The sequence below is a fragment of the Euwallacea fornicatus genome, chromosome 17 (genome assembly GCF_040115645.1).
Source record: "Euwallacea fornicatus isolate EFF26 chromosome 17, ASM4011564v1, whole genome shotgun sequence".
Taxonomy (NCBI): domain Eukaryota; kingdom Metazoa; phylum Arthropoda; class Insecta; order Coleoptera; family Curculionidae; genus Euwallacea; species Euwallacea fornicatus.
Window position 1 is genome coordinate 2,023,722 of NC_089557.1, and position 21,515 is coordinate 2,045,236.

General features: G+C 40.3%; 2 protein-coding genes across 8 annotated transcripts in view; one reads left to right on the forward strand and one right to left on the reverse strand.

Moving 5' to 3' along the window:
* Positions 1–21,515, reverse strand: part of LOC136344687 (uncharacterized) — a 48,458-nt gene that overhangs the window by 6,430 nt on the left and 20,513 nt on the right. For 3 of the 7 annotated variants that reach the window (XM_066292365.1, XM_066292370.1, XM_066292369.1), the window contains 6 exons: positions 14,652–14,712; positions 2,525–2,724; positions 818–977; positions 532–764; positions 303–473; positions 10–250 (listed from right to left, as the gene is read on the reverse strand). In XM_066292365.1, the coding sequence (XP_066148462.1) occupies positions 10–250; positions 303–473; positions 532–764; positions 818–977; positions 2,525–2,724; positions 14,652–14,712 (1,066 nt within the window). Of the gene's footprint in view, positions 1–9; positions 251–302; positions 474–531; positions 765–817; positions 978–2,524; positions 2,725–4,147; positions 4,200–5,686; positions 5,907–5,964; positions 6,225–11,635; positions 12,515–14,651; positions 14,713–21,515 lie in introns of those variants that run through there. The other 4 variants (XM_066292368.1, XM_066292366.1, XM_066292371.1 and 1 more) reach the window with 4 other exon arrangements.
* On the forward strand, positions 7,948–13,500 carry LOC136344695 (cytochrome P450 4d2-like). The gene is made up of 8 exons (XM_066292388.1): positions 7,948–8,195; positions 8,245–8,442; positions 9,541–9,735; positions 9,797–10,035; positions 10,087–10,218; positions 10,276–10,516; positions 12,496–12,675; positions 13,121–13,500. The coding sequence occupies exons 1-8, from the start codon at positions 8,024–8,026 to the stop codon at positions 13,279–13,281; spliced, it is 1,518 nt and encodes a 505-aa protein (XP_066148485.1). The 5' UTR covers positions 7,948–8,023; the 3' UTR covers positions 13,282–13,500.

The following is a 21,515-nucleotide window of genomic DNA, read 5'->3' on the forward strand; positions in this document are numbered from 1 at the left end:
CCTACTTACCAACTTGTATTTTGGCAACTGACGTCGACTGCTGGTCACATATCGAGGTGACCGGAAGGCCTAACTCTCTTTCAAACTCCCCCTGTCTGAAGAACTCGTCGCACACTTTAATTGACCATTTATGCGAAATGTCCCAAGGACGGGTGGGGTTGGATATGTCAGCACATTTCAGGGCTATCTGCAGGATAAATTGCCGATTCTCCGATTCACGAAGGTCCAGAGTTCCCTCATCTATGTGCTTCTACAAAAGCTCCGATCAAACGATGCCAGATAATGGTTTATTATAAAATTACCTTAAATTTCCTAAGAAATTCCTGCTGCCTATTGATATCAGTAGCCAAAATGAGCTCTCTAATTTGATGTTCCAATTCGCTGCGATAGGGGAGCAACTGCTCAGCTACGCCGCTCTCCAATAGGCAGCCGATTGCTGACCGCCAGTGATGATTCTCCAGTACCGACATGTTCTGAAAAATTGCCTGAATTACGCTATTGTCGAAGGGGAAATATGTACCAGACACTGACCTGATACAAAATAGCAAGGTGATTCGAGGTCGTAATGAGAAAATGCTGATTGACACCAGGGTGATCCAGATCGTGAGCCACGGCCCCGATAAGCGAGGCCATAATTTCGAGAGGAGTCAAATGTCGTCTTATCTGCTCCTCCTGAAGAAAACAATGCATTGCTTGCGTTACGTCAGTCGCGTGAATCGAGTTGTGATACGGATTAGTGCTGTGGTATCCCTCCTCTATAAGAGCTGAAAAGATGGCGGTTAAATAAGGTAAACGCACTTAAGTTTCAGTCACGTACTGAATAATTTCCAGACACGCACGACGTCCAACTGGAAATGCTCGAGTAAACCGTACCAGTGGAAAAGGTGTACGCACAGTACGGGCAGTGATCGACCACCGGCCACGGTCTCCAGCGTAAAAGCGTTGAAAGCCCATGCGCTGCTACGGTCCAGAATTCGCTACAAAACCAAAAGAAGCATTTTGTGTAATCGTTTCCATCTTATCTTTCACGATCATCGTCTTTTGCAAATAGCAAAATGGTTTTATAATTCCCGGGGAACCCACACTCGATACACCCGTAGTAACTTTCTTCTTGCGATCTCCCTTGAGTAATTTGAGGAGACGAGTTTACTGACGTTTGCGATACTTCGCCCACCATGAGTTTTTTCTACGATCATCCGGAACCTCGGTTTTGTGTCCGGAAAGGACGGAAACGCTCAGTTAATATTTTGGGAAATATCGACGCGATGAGGAACTAATTAGGGGATTAGAAGTAAAACGTCTAAATTGGATGTGACATCGACGACGTGAAGCCCCGTCGTTGAGTGGCACTTTAATACGTATAAATAAAAGTTTTTCGCTAAGTACCGGGAGATCATTCAAATTCCATATCTAGCCGGCCGTAAAGTTTGTTGAAGAAAGGGGCGTATGTCGATCATTGTTTGTGTCTATTTGGTTACCTAAGTAACCTAATATAATAGTCTAATCTCATTTTGCGGCATATGAGCAAGCTACGACCTACTTTTTATCGTCGTTTCTCTTGGGCAAAATCCCGTAGCTGGCTGGATATGAAATTTAAACGATCTCGCTGTGCATGTTCCAGCACTTCTAGTTCAGGGTTGGCTCACCGGACGTGTCGCTGGTGTGGAAGAACGCTGTCAAATGTCAAGAATTATTCATTTGCAGGAGCGGGGTCTCAGAACTGAAATGTCGTATTTTAATTATAGCTCTATCAGCATGAACAACGAGAAGTAAAGTCGTTCGTACCCTTAAAATGGACTTCATATTATCACTTAAATTAAGCTACATTTTTAGCTTCAATATAATAATAGAGAAGAGAGAGAGAAAGAGAGAGTATCTTTCCCCATCTCTTTTTCTGTAATTAGCATTTGTATCAGTTTTTCCTAAAATTTCCTCGAAGTTTTTGATTAAAACTTTTGACACAAAATAAAATAATCTCGTAATTTATAGTCGGAATTAAACTTTTATTTGTTTAAATTTTAACTGAGCAAACAAAAATGTTCAGATTTAGGGATCGAATCAGAAAAATAGGACGTGCAAAGTCCACTATAAAAATCTAATACATTGGGGTCGACCGTTTTTCAGGTTTTGCATTAAACAGTGTTAATAATGATATTTTTCTGTGAGGCAGTTTCCTCGAAAACATGCGCCGTAACTCCTGCAGCAACTGAAACACAACTAACATGTGCCGCTATTCCGCAAAAATCTTTGCGCGAGTCTGACAATGCCAAAATGTCGTAACTCGCTGTCCAGCAGTAGCGACATGGGTGCAAATTGTCACGCGATTTCTTACAACAAAGTTTGGTGTTCAGAGTTTGTCCGCGGCCAAAATGGAAAAAAGCCAGTTTTCGACTTGCGACAGCGTCCCTCCAAACCAACGATGTATCCAACGCGGACACTTCGCCGAATGCTCGAACGTGTCCTTCGACTCGGACAGCGGAAGATCCCTTCTCGATCTTCAATCGTCAAAACCGTGTGATCTTACCTGAACCAAGCCATGATGAATGTCATCAAGAATAGCGTGGTCCTGGGACAGTGAACGTGTACAAAGACGTTTGCGTCGTCTCTTGTGCATGGTCAAGAACTTCCCGGAACTTTGCGGCGTCGGAAGCGTGCACATCGCGTCCAGCAGGACCCAGTCCTCCTTGGAGAAGGCTCGCTGGAGCGGCGACACCTCGGCCTGCACTGAAATAACGCAAAACAAACACTTTAGTATCTCCGCATCGAAAAAAATGAAGAGTTAAAGAAACAAGGCCAGAGAAGAAAGTGTGGATTCTCCATTACGTAAGTCGAGTGTGAAAATAGAAAGGCCGGTGCTCTCGTGCGAATCGAAGTGGATGCCTTGTTGCGATTTGGAGAATAGTTGTGTTTGTGAAGAGTGCGTCTGTAACATGGACTTGATTTGATTTTCCGGCGGGAATTTTTCCTCGAAGCTTCTAGAAGTCGCGAACCGTAGATGAGGGCTCGCGTCTGCAAGGGCGCCGAAGCTTCGTTTTTTCGACGAAGGAAAGGGTGATGATCCGAGCTAGGAACCTCTTATCCCTACGTCTGTTACGACCGTTGGATCTTGGAACATGGCAAAAACAAGTGGTTGCAGGGAAAAGGAAGCGGGATTATCTTTCTCGAGATCTTCGGAATTTCACTTTCTATTTGGTCTTCGGATTCGAGAGCAGTTTTTTCCCGATCATTCGCTTCGAAGGAACATGAACTTCGCCCACATTCGTTGGCCCGATTCGCACGAATCGTCGGCAAGGTTAATGCACACATTCCCAATTCGGTTTAAAAAGTGCTATCCCTACTAATTAGATAAATAATTATCATTCCGGTGACACAATCAGCCCATGGTTATCTCAACGTCGGATAGAGAATTACACAACAAACATTAACACTTCTGATTAACGCGTTGATGTGGGTTAAGGTCGGCGACAACCTGTTAGTCCTGAATTCAGTAAATCCTTTGCGTGTCATCTTCGTGTCTATGCATGCACTAATACGGGACAAATTAGATGTTGCCCGATTTAGTAACTTACGAAAGCTTATTTGGCCACTTAAACCAATTAAAACCCGCAGATAAAGCAATGGCGCGAATTTTCTGCTGGATGTGACGCCTAATGGAGCATGCATAGTTTCCCGTGCAAAGATCAAACTACGAAAGCGGATTTTCCATTACGGTAGGTCAGTCCGATTTAGCAGAAGCCGGCCGATAATGTGCTCACTTGAATTGATTATTGTCAAAACAAAAGTCCGCCTTCGTATTAAGGCTGCGTCTAGATGGTGTCGGTAACACGCGCGGTTTTTGTGAAGCGCACTTAACACGTGTTAATCGTTAACATCAACATTATACACGTTTATTTAAGGTACGCGTTGGAAGAAAAATTCCCCATTTGCTCTTTGCCGGGTGCTTCGCAATGGGCGGTGCAGAGCAGTAGAGGCTGAAAAATTAGTGGCGGATCTGGGGAGAAAGGGGTCTCCGAGCCCGCACGGGCCCGAACCTGCTTATGCAGTGCCAAATGCGCAGAAGATCGTTGGCGCATCCGAGTCTTGCAAGAGTCAGGAAGGTTTCAATAAAAAAATAAACAAAAATAGAAAGAAAAAAGTGTCTACTTACGGAATCTTGGGATCGAGCGTATTGCTGAATATCGCATCAGACATAAACCACCTCGTTAGTTTTAAAAGGACCGAAAATTCCAGTTCTGATTATTTTTATCTGAATGTGATCGCGAAGATTATTAAACGCGTACATCCATTTTATTGTGATATTTAAGTACCCTCCTTTATGGTCGTACTACTAATACTTCTATCTTCGAACCTTGATGAGGGTGAGCAAAAATACAGGTCTCGCTGTTCGCTTATAAATAGACCACTGTATTAAACTTGAAAGATAATAGATACAACATTAATAATAAATAAAGTTATTAAACAGAAATATTAGATCATTGATGGAATGTAATTCAAAGCAATTAATTTTAAACTCCCTGAATTGAATTATTGCTTAAGTGAGGTGTAGCTGTTGATGTGCTTTCACAGCGTTGATGCAAGATTGATATTTATTCGAGTATCGAAGCATTAAATATATATCTGCTAAGTGAGTTTTTTCTTCGAATCACTGACGAAACCGTAGAGAATTTTCAGCACCTGCGGGATAATTGTTTACCTATGGAGGGCTGCAAGAAGCAGCTCACGTCCCCGGGCGAATTTGGATACCCGACGAAACGGGGGCCCTCATTATTTCGCGTGTGCAATATGTATGTATATACAACGTTTTATACACAAACGATGTTTTAACCTTTTACCTGCAAACAGAACAACGTTATACTTAGTTATTTGATTAAAAGCGGTTAAAAAATTAACATGCGTTAGTTTTATTTTGCGGGCGTTATTGTAACTTTACGGATCGTTACCGCAAACGCCGGACCGCAAAAAAAAACACCGCCCCTGGTCGTTAACTCATTATTTCCGCCACGGAAATTAAGATGTAGAAAAAACAGTTTTGATCCGTTTGTGTGTAAAGTGATTTTACAGTCGCTCTAACCGAAACCGGGTAACTTCTTTTTATCCCCTTGTACCGTGCGTTAGCTGTGACTCACATTTTATAATCAAATCTCATTTTTTGCTTCGTTTCTTCAATCATATGCTTTATATTGTGGGTTTTTATGCCTAATTTCATTCTCTACTCGGTGATATTCAATAGATTAGCGGCGAATTTCCACTTTGTAATTTCATTGCTCGCGCTTATTACTCACATTTACTACGTTAACTTCTGCGTAAACGCAAAATATTTCAAACTTGAAATCGAGCAACTTTTAGCAATTAGTCTTTCCTCTGTTACTCGTTCGCCCGATTTCTCAATTGGAAATTGCACACAGTACGCCTGTGCATATAGTAGAACTCAGTACAAACTAGTTCATAGGCGCGACACACCCTTCTAAAATCTACCGATTTTCGATTTTATATCTCCCGTTTTATCTGTTTATCTTTTGGCCGTTCCGGCTTAGTTGAAGTCGTTGATAACCGCCATTTCAATTAAACCCGAACCAACCCTATCTGAAACGCAGAAAATTTGAGATGGGCCAGACTTGCGGGCACCGCACCGAAAAACCCGCCACTCCGTCAAATGGAATACAACAAAGACTCGGTAGATGTATACCTGGTTGCATAATCACCCAACCACTTCCTTGTCTTCATATACTGCTCATACGTTGGCCGTACCATCACGCTTCATTTCGACAATACCCTGCTCGTGTGTTGAAATAACTCTCAGCGTTTCGTTGCATTTCAGGCGGAAGCTGCCGGTTCTGACCATGCTTCCCTTCAAGTTCTTTTTAATTATTTATTATTGCTGCTATTTTAAGCGTACCGTTAAATGCCTACATAATATTATTTACATGGACTCTCATTGATAAACTGAAAAATGTACAGACTCACAGTTATCGCATCGGGCAGCGCTAATCTTGTCTCTTGACCTCGTTTACTGAAGTCATAATATTCCGGTGATACCCCGTGGGACTCGCACAACCACACAAACCCCCATTTTCTTACTAAAACGAGGCACTTTGGTACTTCTTCCGATACATTGACTGACGGCTGAAGGTGGTACCCTTGCACTAACTTAAAAGTCAAGAACTAAGTACTGACCGACGTTTTACGAATTTTACCTTCTGCTCGTGGCGAACGTGCACCACATTCTCTTGAAACAAACTGGGTTTTAGGCCTACGTTAGACTCGGACGGACCGGAGTCGGATTGCATCGAAAAAAGTGACGTCACACAACGTGCAGTTTTCCACTTTCAATTTGAATTGACCGTTTGCGTTTAGCAAACGACCAGTAATCAGCACGAAGCTTCTGCATAACGGTAATTAAGCTTATGATTAGTTTCCTTGAGTTCGATGCGAATGTAATTCTTCACAGTGTTAGGCCTAAGTTGCGGAAAGGTTGTCGGCTTATGGTTATTTTCGATCATAAATAAAAGGGGGTTTCGTTTTGTTTTCTATATTTAGTGGGAAAGAACATACGGCTTTTTTTCGATTACACTCGGTACACGTTGACGTCATTTCTTCAGTTGTCTTAAAAGTTTTGACCTTAACGACAATGTAAGGTGGGGCACAAACGTTCTCATATAAAAGACATTCCGGACAACACATTTTCATCGATTTTCGTCAGACAATCTATGAAATCTGTGGATCGCGTTCCTTCGGTACTTATTACTGCGAAGAAAACTGCTATTTAATATTGACAGTTTGACAAGTTCTATTTCGCAATTTTCTAATCTCACTACAGCGTTTTTCCTGCATATTAAAGACATCATGTACTTATTATGAAACGTTTAATTATCAATGAAGCCTTGTCAAGTGCATACGCACGAAGCGAATAAAAAAAATTGAGCACTATCTATAAATAAGCAGTGAAAGAGAAACATGCATTCCAGTACGAGAAATTTGCAGACTCAATGGTCAGATTTAGGGTCAGGTTTAATACCAAGTTACGTTTAAGCTTAGGTTTTGGCCCTATTTGCCATGGAGGGGGCACTAAACCACGAAATCGAATTCAATTATTTCTGCGCTCGTATCTTACGCGGACCTGTAAAACTGGCCGTCAGTGGGCATATAAAAATAATGGAATTTTCTAATACGGATTTCCTTCATGTGGAAATGTGACTGTGAAACTCGCACAAATTTCAATACTGCATTAGGTGAAAAATATCCTGCACATTTCAAAAGATTGACAAAAATGCGGAACGTGTTATTTATTCCGGCCTAATTTCCCATGCAAGTGTACCAAATCTGAACGAGCTCGTATTGACGGTTCATCAAATATGGGGTGCGTTCGAGACCTTTTGTTACGAATTGTTTATTGCTCTTAATTATTTTTCGTTTCGCGCGTTTTTTCTTATCAATGTTGTCTGTCTACGGTTTCATCCCTTGTCCATGGGGGGAGGGGGAGTGATGATGATGATGATGATGATGATGATGATGATGATGATGAAAATGACGATGAGGAGGAGGAGGGGTCGACTACTCGACTAAATCCAGAGTGATGAAATCAAGGAAACAAACTTGAGGGCAAACACACACAATTTGAAAGTTAGGCGGCCTTAAACTTTCAGAATAATGAGCAAACTTTAAATAAGTTTGCTTTTGGTTGCAATCAGGGAAATGCGCCCGGTAACTACGACACGTCCCAACTTTTCGTTTGTCTCATTAAATTATTATTGTTACTATCTCTCCTGCGAGAGTTCAGATTCGAAAACAAACTCACGGCGGGCTTGAGGACTCGCTCTTGAAGTTTCCGCGGTGTACCGGGGAGGTGCGACACTTAATTCCTATCCAAGGCGTTTAATGCCGAAAAATACGATGTGACCCGGTATCTGCCCAAGGACTTTCTAAGATAAGACTGATATTAAATCACTTCTACTCAATTTAACTAATAAGTGGTCAATGTAACTCGCTAGTCAGTGCGTTCCTCAGACGCACGGCTTAAGTAACAATGTTCATTGATTTGTGCTGGTTTATAGTAGCCGCTGTAGTGGTGGTGCTTTTAATCCCCTTCGTCAACTGGTACTGGAACGTATTTAAAAATCGAAGCTTGTCTAAGGTTCCTGGCCCTGATGCATTCCCAGTCTTAGGAAGCACCCATTTACTGGGAAAAACTCCTTGTGGCAAGTATTACCTCAACACGTTTAAGCAGAGAAACATACCTTTTTCTAGAATATTTGAAAGGGTTATTAGCGCTGCAAAGCAAATATGGCAATTTCTACAAGTTATGGACAGGCCCAACTCTTCGGCTGATCATCAATAAACCCGAATACCTGGAGGACCTGCTTACCTCTAACATAAACTTGTCGAAATCTAACGGCTATGATTTGTTCAAGCCTTGGCTGGGAGATGGACTTTTGGTGAGCACAGGTACCCAACCTTTTTTTACGACATCAAAAATTATACCATATAATGAGTAACCATCCCGAGTTCGATCATTTGTTGTTTGAAAACTTGTGAAGCCGGTGATATTAGTGCAAAGTTGCGCCATCTATATCACTAAATAATTATTTACCCGACGAGTGCGGAAAATGATACTTTACTATACGCTGATCGCGGGCGAAGATAGTGACTGTTAATGCACGGGCCGCGGGAGAGAGCGGATATCGCGGGAGTGCATTAAGAAACTTTCTTGCGAATTGTGTACATTATTTTCCCCACGATCACGATCCACATAAACAAAAAATTTAAAAAACGGAAATACAACTCATCACAGAGGAAATTCGACGCTAAACCATCGTTACAGATCTGCGCATAATCACTTTCGTAATGGCCGACGCCTTTGACATTTCGTTGATTTAATCATGACATTTCATGACATTTCGTGACATATTTTCCCTAATTGCCTGATACAATAATATATTACAGTACCTTTTAGCCAGAGCAGTTCATTGCGCAGCGTCCATTATCCAATTGTTTTTCCTAACACACGCCCGTATTAGGAATTCCTAACACGCATTTGCTTTCGCGTTTATTTTTGTTGAACTAAATTAAATCATCGTCGTCTAATATTTAACAACTAAATAAAATCATTAATTGTCGTGTGTTGTCGAATTCAGAATAAAGAGAATGTTCAGAATCCGATTTAGAACGTTCAGGGTTGATAGAAAAATAAGTTGGCAGGCGGAAGAAACACCTTGAATTTATTTATTTGACCATTGTTTGACCATCCGACAAAAAATGCCCAATCGGAAGGACAAGCCTTTATGCTTGGAGGAAATGTCTCGGTTTTTCCGAAAATCGGAAAACCGAGACATTTTCGGAACTAGCAGTTGTAATCAGTACTGACCTTATGCGGGACGAGGTTAGGCCAAGGGCTAGGGGGGCAGACTTTCCTCGTCGGCGGTGTTTCTTGGCGGTAGGGGGGCGGTGATTCAAAATTTCGCCCAGGACGCCGGACTTGCTGAGGTCGGCCCTGGTGTTAATTTATCAAATTTCAAATGGCTGCAGTTTGAAATTGTAATGCAGGAGCGAAATGGAGAACACGCAGGAAAATGATAACCCCAACATTCAACTTTAAGGTCCTTGAGGAGTTTATGCAGATATTTAACAGGCAAATTAACATCCTGCTCGATAAAGTCTCTGAGGAGGTGCAGAGCTCTCCTGGCGAAACCATGGATATGTTCCAGTTTTTGAATCTCATGTCCTTGGACATAATTTGTGGTAACGTGTGCAAGCACTCTGAACTATTTTTCACAAACCATTCCCGCGGCATTTTTTCCAGAGACAGCTTTCGGAACCCCCATTGGAGCCCAAACGCACGAAAACCCAAAGTACGTCAAAGCAGTGAAGGATTTCCTGGAAATTTTCGTCTTCCGTTTTTACTCCGGCTGGATGGGCCACCCTTTGCTATTCAGGTTCACCGAACCCTACAAAATCTATCACGAGACTCTAGAAACTTTGCACAGCTTCTGCGAGGACATCATCAAAAAAAGAAGGGCCGAATACGCGAAAAAAGGAAAAGTTAGTTCTGGTTAAGTCCATAAAAGGCATTTTTCTAAAGGTGCAAATTAGATGACAGAGCAAGGAGAGGATGGAATAAAAATCCGATCGGCCCTCCTGGACATGCTCCTGGAAGCCAACGAGAACGGGATGAATTTGTCCGACAAGGACATATGCGATGAAGTGAACACTTTCATGTTCGAGGTAAGTAAATTTGGCAAGCCCTGCGCCTCTAGAGGGAACAAAGGAGGATTGTTTTAGGGCCACGATACTTCAGCGACAGCGGAATGTTTCACGCTATACGCCCTGGCACAAAATCCGACCTATCAAGACAAAGTGTACGAGGAATTATGCGAAGTGGTTGGCAAAGATCCCAAAACCGAGATAACCCTTTCCCAGATCAACGACCTCAAATATATGGATATCGTCGTCAAAGAGGCTCTCAGGATCTATCAACCTGTGCCTCTGATCGAAAGAAACATCGACAAGGAATGGGTTGTTGGTAAACCGAAAGGAATAATTAATATGTCATTTCGAGTTCGTCTTATTGTCGTGAAGCAGGATCGATAACAAGTCAAAACAAAGGCCCAAAAGGAGACAATGTAGGCAAAAGGGCATTGTAGTACTAAGATACCGACTGACGGAGGTAAACATTATTTGGGCCGTGTTTTTGTTGTCTCTGGAAGGTTAATGACTTTGGAGGGCTTTCCAGTGGATGGAATCCCTTTGTGCGGTGCAAAAAATATGAGGAGTTTTGCTAAAATCTCAAAAAGTTACTTCCTGTTTTAATCAGTCTATTAAGAGAGCATTTGGTCTGTTGGTATGCACTGCCTAGATTCGAATTTCTAGAAATCTGTGTAGGTATATGTGCGGCACATATACAACGTATACAGTATGTTTCCTAAACGTTAGGCAACAATTTAGGGAGCTATTTTCTGAGTAATTTTAGGAATTTTGTCCTTTGACGATTTTAGGAAAAATGCTTTGATCCCTAGATACGAGGCGATACAAGGTTTTTCGTGAAATTTATTAAAAGCTACAATCATCGTACGAAATGACTGCCGCCAGCATGGATGCTTCCAATCTTGTCTTCGTTGACAACCGAACTCTTTCAAAAGTACCAGAACTGTTTTTATTCAATTGCACCCATCAATCGTGCGATCTCTCAAATCTTCCAGGTTCCCCACTGGATTAGTGGAAACCGATGATTTTACATGATCCTATTGGAAATGGTCCAGAGGGTTCAAGTCTGGGGATATAGCTGGCCATAAGTGAGGTCCACGATCCAGCGATCTCCGTATGTTTCCATTAAATGTTCACGTTAAAAAAAAGATTAAAAGCGACAGATTTCGAAACGCATTCAGATTAAATTACGTTCGACGCGTTTACTCGTGTTGTTTCAAAGACTCGCACTATCTTACCGCGCTTGTTTTAGCCGTTTTAGTAAAAAAAGAAAAAAATAGCCAATAAACATTTATGGCCCTGTGCTTGGGGAACAAAGCATTTTTCCTAAAATCGTCGAAGGACAGAAAATTCTGAAAATTGCCCGGAGAATAGTCCCCTAAATTCCAGTCTAACATTTGGGAAACACCCTGCATATTTGCGAATTAGCGAACTTTACCTTCAATGTTCTGCACGATTATCAGGCGTCTAAAGATAATGACGCATCTAATGACGATGAAGATTCTTCTGGATGTCTTCATGGTGCCAATAAAACCGACCGTCGCTCCCATAGAACCGTTCGTGAAACTTTCGCACTATTAAAACGTCTTATGCTCGGCCACTAATAAAGCTAATTGAAAACTCCTGAAATGAACGTTCCAGACTTTCCACCGACTCATTCCCTAAATTTCGCAAATCGAATCAAATCAAGCTACAACTTGTTTACTTTGGAAAAGCCGTCTCAGCAAAAGCATGTTATTTCTTAAAAATTAGATAAACACACAACTTTTACACGAATTTCAAAGCAATAACAAGTAACGTAGTCTCAAATCCTATCGGTCAATATAAATTAGATACATGCGGCAATTTGTCGTTTAATTATTAAGTAGATACGGGTATATATGCGATCGAACATGGTCTTCCAATCGAACGTGTGAATATTTCGAACGCGACTTTGTAAGTCCTAAATGAAAGCGACAATATAAACTTCAAGATAACGAGCCAGAAAAGGTATGAAGAAAAATATTGCCCGAAAGCATCCTCACTTATTTTCGCAATATTTATTTTGTCCCTGGATAAAGGCAATTTCAAGACCTCAAAAGGAGTAAAGGATTGCTTTTCTGGCCCACCGGAGTGAAAAATTGGACAGGATGTTTTTGAGCCAATCTCGTATACGGACGATTGCTGCCCGTTTTTTCGTCCTAAAAAACGAACTTTAGGAACTAAGCGACGTCACATCTTAGTGTTATGCAAGCTCTCCCTCATTCATGCCCGAAACATCTTAAACGCAAACCACTCGAGAACTTTCTCCCGTTTTAGATGGGATTAAAATCCCCAGAGGCACTACCGTGGCGGTGTTCCTCTATGGAATGGCCCACGACTCCTCGATATTCCCGGAACCCGAAAAATTCGATCCCGACAGATTTCTCCCGGAAAAAGTAAGCCAAAGGCACAACTTCGCTTACGTTCCGTTCAGCGCCGGACCTCGGAACTGTATAGGTAAGTCCGGCTCTAAATCAGCTTGGTAAGTAGGTGAAAGGGGAAAGGGGCTGTTAAACTAGCCAGTGCCAGGGAAGGTCACAATTTCTATTGCCGGCCGCTAATAAGAAAGCAATCCGTTCTTTTCTGCGACCACCACTGGACTTTTTGCTTTCCAACACTCTCCACGAATCAATATTTTGTACGTGCGTAATGTCGTTTCCACCCTTAAATATTAAACGACTTGTTCACATTTGAATTCAATTACATTCGTACGGACACACGCCACTGAATTACGTGGGCGTTTGCCCCAATTAATATTCCACAGTTCCTGTAACTACCGAACGAAGGACTGAAATATTATACGTAGGTCGCTACTTGAAAATTAATAAAGTAATTTTCTTTATTATTAATTAAAAAAATCAAAGTATCGATTATTTTCTGATAATTCTTCTTTGCATTTCAGGTCAGCGGTACGCGATGTACTCGCTGAAGGCTTGCATGGCCAAGTTTTTGCTGAAGTTCCGAGTGGTGGCCGATCCAGATTTCAAGATACAAGTCGGTACCTGTTCGGTTTTGAAGTCCATGAACGGGTACAAGATGAAAGTGTTTCCCAGATTTGAATAAACCACTCTGAGCTCGGTGCAGTCGGAACTTTCTTTTATATTTCGAAAATACACGCAACGAAGTACCTGCCGAGGTCGTTTAGTTTTCCGGCAGTACCTTCGCTGACACTATTACGACACCGTTAAATCATATTGTAAACGCAATTATAACTAGAAATTAATTATTGTTATTCTGCGACCTCATTAGACGCGGGTAGATGGTCATTAAAACCAATGAAAATATCCAATTTCTAAATACCGATCCAAAAAACCCATTTTGATTTCAATATCAGAAACTCGACAATAGCCGGTAGATGGCGTCAGACTTTTTCATTTTGATTTGAAGTATATCTGCTTGCCTAACCCGAGCTATACGGAGCAGTGCTCTGTACGATGTTAATTAACGATTATGATAAATCTACTAGGGGCATTAGATCAATGTACTGGCAACGTTACCTGCAAGATAACTTCCATGCAAACCGTGTAACGGACTAGTACGTTTTTCCAGCGTTTCTTCAACTACACTTGAATTAATTAAATAAATAATACACTCAGTGTTCCCCGTTTACGAGAAAATTTTTGGAATCGTCTTAATTGAATAAGGAAACCGCGGTAAAATTCGCCTAAAAGTCCATGGAGTAAAATTTCTTAGGAGAGAGCTTCAAGCAGCCCGAAGGATGTCCATCTCTACGGAATCTTTGAGGTTTTCAGTAACCGAAACTCCAAAATTCCTTTAAAAACCCCCAGTAAATTTTAGCTTTGGTGGGATTTCGAAGAGCTTCTTCATTAAGGAGTTTTTCCAAGAGCTTTAAAAACTTTCCCCAATTAGAAGCACATTTCTAGACGCCAAGTTGAATCAATTGACTTTGGTAGCGAACTTATCCCCGGATGTTTCTAAGGCCATGTAGAATTTATTGGAAACTCGCAATTTCCCAGGAAAGGGATTTTTCAGCAACTAATTTTTTGGTACAAATCTAGGGACTTATGGCAAAAGGAATCCGCCCTCAGATCAATTTTAGATAAAACTAACTGGAACACAAAAAAATATGGTAACACTCTCGTCCCTTTACTCTAAACGACCCATACCTGAGGGGCTTAGCCGGAAATCGGGGCACCGTAAAATGTGATTTTGGGGTAACGCGTCCCGAGCGTCGAAAGCAATTTGGATGTAAGGGCGCAGCACGTATTCCAGGTTGCTTAATTTCGTAATAACGTTCAACGCTGAGGTTACACAAAAGTCCGGAATCAATTTGTGGCGATATCGAAGAAAAATATAGCGAAATCAATATTTGAGTGTTTAAATTGGCGGGGGGTCTCAATGGACCTCTTTTCAGTTTGACTTTCGCGCGGACAACTGAATGAAACGGGTTTGAAAAACCAATTACCACTCACCATTGATGGGAATGTAGGTAACGTTCCCTCCGTTGAAATCGATTGAAATGCCATTTTCTCCCTGAAACAAAAAAAGGGAAATAAGTTTGATGCTTAATTATTGTTTACCAAGCACCTTATACAGGGCGTTCCCAAACGGTCGACGAAGGGCTCGTTTTGTCGGCCTCACTTCAAAGGTCAACGCCGTTTCCGAAAACCGAACACCGACATTTTTTAAAGACTTTTTTGATATTTCTTCACTCGCAACAGCAGTATTTGAGCACAAGCTCGTATTCAGGGGTTTTAGTTTTTAAGTTATTGATCAAATTCCTACTCCCCAACACGTTTTATTGGGAGCAGATGGCTGGAAGGATGAATGATGAAAATACCTTGGGTAAATGCGGTTCTTTTTTTTCCATGAGATATTTTGGGGTAAAATCAGAATTCCACAGTGAATTTGGGGGTTGACAAATAGGGCCAAAACTCTGTTTACGGATTTGAAACAGCTGCTTGCAATCACTTAGCCGGAAAGAGCTCGCCGTTTCGAATTATTCAAACGATATCTGCAGAACTGCACGGAGTCTAGGCTAAAAGCGACATTTTGATTGTCTCGGGCATACAGAAAAGCAAACGACACACGGGGGTGTTAAAAGTTTTGTACATTGCACCGTAATATAAGGTCGTCCATGAACGGAATAATTGGTGGCAAACTTAAGAACCAGCGTCACGATATTCCATACATATTTTACCACCAATATCCCTGGAGATGCAATCATTTTCGTCCTACTTGAGACTCATTTGGAGGCTAGGGCGCTCAAGAGAGTTAGAGGACAAAAATTTAATTAGGTCGTTTATATTCAGGGCCATCAATTATATTTCCCAGGCATTGGTATAGACCTAGCGAAGTGAGAGGCCATTTTTCAAATCATCCCTTTTAATGCGTTGCATTTTCGTTATTTATTACACCATCGCGATTTTTTACGGGCCCACGGGTTAAAAATGAAATCTGGAAAATCGCTGTATTGGTCGCATAATCCGTGCGATGTATACGACTTCTTAAGCAATTTCCCCGGGAACAAGTGCATTAGCTAAACATAGAAATCTGTGCTAAACTCTGTTTATCCATTTCTGTATTCGTAGCTCGAAATTTGAATTTCAAATGGAACAGATATTCAATTTAGTAACGTCGCTTTACATGGAACGAAAACGGTGTTTCTTTGCCCTAAAATCGATCTGAAGAACTCTGAATTGGAACTGACGAGTTAGCTTCTTTGCGACACACATAAGACTAATGAACTCCGGTAGTTTTATATATACATATATACATATATACAGGGTGTCCCACAAGTGTTTCATTATATTTCAGTGGGTAATAGTACATTGAAAAATAATATGACTCCCTATATAAACCATATTCCAATAATGCTTCATTAAGAAGATACAGGGTGTTAAACTTAAAACACACCTGGAATATTTCAACGTATCAGAGTATCAATGAACAGGCGAGCTCAATTATGTATTGAACAAAATGGCCACCAATTTGAACAATTTCTATAATGTTATAGCAAATAAATAATATTTAAAACAAACTTAACATTATTAAAACCATTTAGAGAATATCGTGCATATAGACGGCATTCAATTTTTTACTGGCAAACGATACGTCGGACGAAAAAGAGTCAAGTGAGCATTTTTCTTCTAAATGAAATTAAACTTCTAAAAATAATTTTTATTTTGATAAAAAGCAGTGGCGCACCATGTTTTTCTTTAAAAATGTGCTGAGAGGTGTCCGTACGCACGCCACTGGTGAAACGAAAAATAGCCATTTCGCATAAATAAATGCGTCTATATTAACTCTCAAAACATGCCAAATTTCACTTACATATCTCAAACGGTTTTGAATATATCAATAAAAGTTAGATTTTTTAAGTAAAGTTTCAACACCCCGTATCTTCTTAATGAAGCATTATTGGAATATGGTTTATATAGGGAGTCATATTATTTTTCAATGTACCCACTGAAATATAATGAAACACTTGTGGGACACCCTGTATACAGGGTTATTCACGCTATACGGCTCGGAATATTGTGGCCAAAATACGAGGTTTTCTAAAAAATTTTCTTTTGGGTTATATGGGGATCTATTATTGCTACTTTTTAAAATTATTTTCATATTATACAGGGTGTCCCAAAAGTGCTAAAAGTATGAAAGTTGTGTTTTTTTTTAATGGAACCCCTTGTATATTGTTGCATTTTTGGATTCTCCGATCAAAATAAATGTGTGTTTTAATAAGGTTTGCAATACCTAGCACTTACGGTTTTTGAAATAATTTAAATTTTGTAAAAATTTGGCCTAATTTTCATGTTTTAACCACTTAAGCAGTATTTAAGTTATGTAAGCGTAATTTACAGTGTAGTGTAATAATGGATCATACTTTATATCCCAATCATGAAAAACTTGCCAGCTTATACAGGGTGTGCAAAAATTAAAACTATTCAAATGAGGACTTTAAGTGGCTATAACTGGATTAATTTAAATGCAATGCCATATTTTTTAACTTACCAGGATATGTAGTTTTTAAATACCCATCGAATGGTACTAGGATGTTCATAGCTAAGTCTTCGCGTTTTTGCAGAATGCACTAAATAATGGCTCCTTGCGCCATTTGGCGTCTTTTAGTTCAAAGTTCTAAATCACATATCAAGTATAACATAAAACGGACACAAAATATTTATTACAGATGTTCGAAATGTCGACCGTCCATTTCCAAACACTTACAAATTCTTTTTTCAAAACCACCGCTAATTCTGGACAACATTTGCGGAGTAACAGTTTCAAACGCGTCTCTTATACGTGTTTTCATATCCTGTGGAGTTGTTGGAGGCGTATTGTAGACAATTCCTTTTATGTATCCCCACAAAAAAAAATCTAGTGGAGTTAAGTCCGGGGATCTGGGGGGCCAATTTTGAAATCCGTTTCTTCCTATCCACCTGTTTTTAAAGTTGGCATTTAAAAATTGCCGAACCTCGCGATGATAATGAGGCGGAGCCCCATCCAATTGAAGCCACATGGTAGTTCTAATATTTAAAGGGACTTTTTCTAATAATACTGGAAGTTGGTGCCAAAGAAAATCCAGAAACGTCACACCGTTTAAAGGTCCTTCAAAAAAATACGGCCCAATTAAACGGACGGATTGCATAGGCATAGGCGTAGCCTGAGGGTACATTACACACTCTAGAAAAAAAGTACCTTTGCAGACTAAACTAAAAAATAAACTAAATTAACTATCTGATATTTTGAAATATCATAGGCAACTAGATACATTGGAACTTTGAACTAAAAGACGCCAAATGGCGCAAGGAGCCATTATTTAGTGCATTCTGCAAAAACTAAACAAACGAAAATCGGATAACAACATTTGAATTTTTTTACATTTATTTTTCATGTACAACACGCTCCTGAAGTTTGGCACGATCCTCCCGACTCACCCTGTATATATGTATATATATATATACATATAGTTGGAACTTACGTCTGCGCGTATTGGCCCAAATAGATCACGAAACTTAATCTAAAAACAAATCAAAACGAGTTCTACTGTCAATTTATTGAGCCTCAGAAATTATAATATTTCAAAATTATTACACCATTAGTCAGCGAGCTTATCCTATAATTTGATAAATCTGTTTACATGTCCTGGTTTGCTGTGACAAATTGATTATGTATTGCGATGACGTCTGACTTAGGAAATTTTCCTATAACGCGCTCAATCTGCCAAATGTAACTTTGGAGAGGGGGAAGGCTGTCCAACGGCACAAAAATGCGGAAAACGTGTTTCAATAAAGATTCGGAAACGGCCCAATGGAACCTTGGACGAAATGATTCACGGAACGTTCCGCCTAAGAATGACCAGCGTGAGAATCTTGGAAACGCACAGAGAAACGCAATGGGTCGCGTGGAAGAAATGCCGCCTAACATGCTACGAGTAGGACACAATTTGGTTGGCGTTGAACAAAAACGCCAGTTCCATTTTTCAATTTTTTTTACTAAGAACATCTCCTGAAAGGGTGAGATTTGCGGTCTTACACCTACTTTGGCGCTCTAATCTTCCCCTGCTTACATTTCCAAAGGCCTCCTGGAGGCGATTATCTGGCTCGTCCTTTGCTGGCTATCATCAGGGGTCAATCGGCTCAAAGTCAGCCGACTGGGCCGCTCCCGACCAACTTCGAACCAGTTTCCCTTTTTTTAGCTGATCATCATTATTAACTGCGCCATTTGGCCACGCCGTATGTATTTGCCATAAGAATTCCGGCGATAATTTACTCGTAAATTATCCACTGACGACTGAGCCCAGGAACGGAAATAACCCGTTGCGCAACTCGTTACCGGTGCCTTGAACCAGGTTAATTTTCATCTTTGAAACAAACCCAGTTTTTCTGAATGCGACTGGCTTCCACCAATCAGCGGTGGCCTTTAGAAACCCCCAATTCCTAATAAGAGCAATTTTCCTTCGTTGTGGAAGATGAGAAATAACGACTTTAAATACCGAGTAAATTTTTATAGCTGGTGCTATAAAGATGAAAATATAATGGTCCAGTTTATGGGGTTTTTATTTATATAGTCGGTCGGATGACATAACGTTGCTGTTTTCCTTTATGTCTCGAAAATTCATCGCCAATAAATCGATTAAGAACTCGTAAAAGCAATTGACGTTCTATTTTAAAAACGAATGGATAACAACCTGACATTGTAAAAAATACAATTGAATATTATTTTATTAACAATAGTTATTTTGTTTTTTCCTTGAACAAAATTGCCACGCATTAATATTACAAGCAACACCTACAGGCGAATGATAATAGTTATTAGTCTCGCATACGCGACAGCCGATTTAAATCCCTCTCAATAAAAACAAAAACAATAATTTTCCGATTGTGCGAACAAATTAAAAAAATATTCCGCCAATGTGACGTCACGTGCACATCACAATAACATCAGTCCCATTCCATTGAAATGAGCATAAACAATAGCTTCAGCGCTCAGCTACACAAAGGTCTTCAATTTACTTAACGTGACAAGACACAAAGACCCCTGACGTCATCTGGAGAGTTTAAAGAACTTCTTTAAGATAAAGTTACTGTCTCGTTTCAGCGACTGTTGTTTATTTTAACCAGAATTACGAGATGCTGTCTCGTCCTTATCGCTTTTGATGAAAAGCATAAAAGCAAATCCCCGAAAGTTCGTAAAATGCTTTTTAAAGTATTCTCCGGCGACGGGTCCTCCGGGAGTTTCAGAAACTATTAAATTTTGTTTGCCATTGGAAGTTATTCGTCAACTTCCTGTTCTTGGTAATTTGAAGAGTCACTCAATCCAGCGTTTAGGGTATCTAATGTTTTCACCCGGGAATTGCCATTCTGACTCAAGCGTTCGGTGTAGCCAACTTAATTAGACAAGTTGGTCTTTTTCCGGGTGTCCGGAAATTGGGACTGGAAGGCATTGATTACCCTATTTGCCAATACAGTACGTTTGTTTCTCACAATGTTTGAGACGTCGCAGAAGCTTGGAATTTCTTGAAATCGCAGCTTGTAGCAAAAACACCGAGGATGACCCATACCATTTTGCCCGAGCAAATTTCATTGCAGATAGAATGGAATTCGTTCCTACAAATCTTGAACTTATCTGGGAGATAAAAAAAACGCGAGGAAAAGGAGAACACACATTGAAGACGGTAGCTTTCGAGTTTCGACACAATACATAGTTCAGCACAAAACTAAGTACAATGGAGGTCAAATTCTCTTCTGGACAATCAGCTCAATTGCTCACATTGTTGCTACCCCCAAAATCAATTGTCTTCACGTATAATAAATGTTTTCAAAGTCGTCATTACATAACTGGCTTTGCATCGGCTTGCCAACTGGAATCAAAACAACAATCCTTTCAATCGGGTTTAATTCAATAAGATTACCATGTCAGCCCGCTAATTAACTCTGACACATTTGATAAACTGAACACATGTAATACATGACTCATGTTATTTATAATTTTCAAATCTGTTCAATGCTGTCACTAATTAAAACATTTTTGAATGTCGAACTAGCAAGAATTCCAGTAAGTTTCAATGGCGACAGCTCAGTTTTCAGTCCAACACACCGGGAATGTCCAATTAACTTCCCCACTTCTGAACTCAATTTGAGACCTCCAAATTTAAATTTCTCAAGTGTTTACTTTTCAGCTTTAATTCATGATATATGTTATAGATAATGTTTTGGGTGATTAGATAAGATATCCGCAGCTGAAAAGGGTTCGGTTGTGTTATGAAAATCAAGAGTGGCTGCGTGGTCCTCATGTAGTCGGTTCTGCGTTATCTGCCTGATACAAGTTTTTATTATGTGGAATTTAGCACCACTTAAAAATGATAAGAAAACACGATTTTCCAATTTATTTATGCACCGTAGCACACAAAATTATGTAGAGCTCCCTTGAAGGGAAGGTTAATGCATTTTTTACTGTTTAAACATGCATAACATCGAGAGAAGACTTTCAAAATAAGAAATATTCACATTTCACAAAATAAACAAAACCTTGAAGTGACAATCCAGTGAAAATGGAGTAATCTCGGAGTTTGCTTAAAGAGACAACTTACTGAGAAAATGTTTCATGGCTTTTGGAACATCTCATCATTTCCCAGGAAACGCGATCTCAACGCGCAACTTTACGGATACGTTTTTACCAGGTGTCGACGATGTTTGTATAATCTTCGTTTCTTCGAAGTCCTTTAATGATACACATCAAGATCGAATTTGCAGGGAAGGTTAGTTCGGGTTAGTCAGCCTCCTGAATTCTACGAGCGGAACGCTCCCTGGGAATGACGCAAAGCCCGCGCA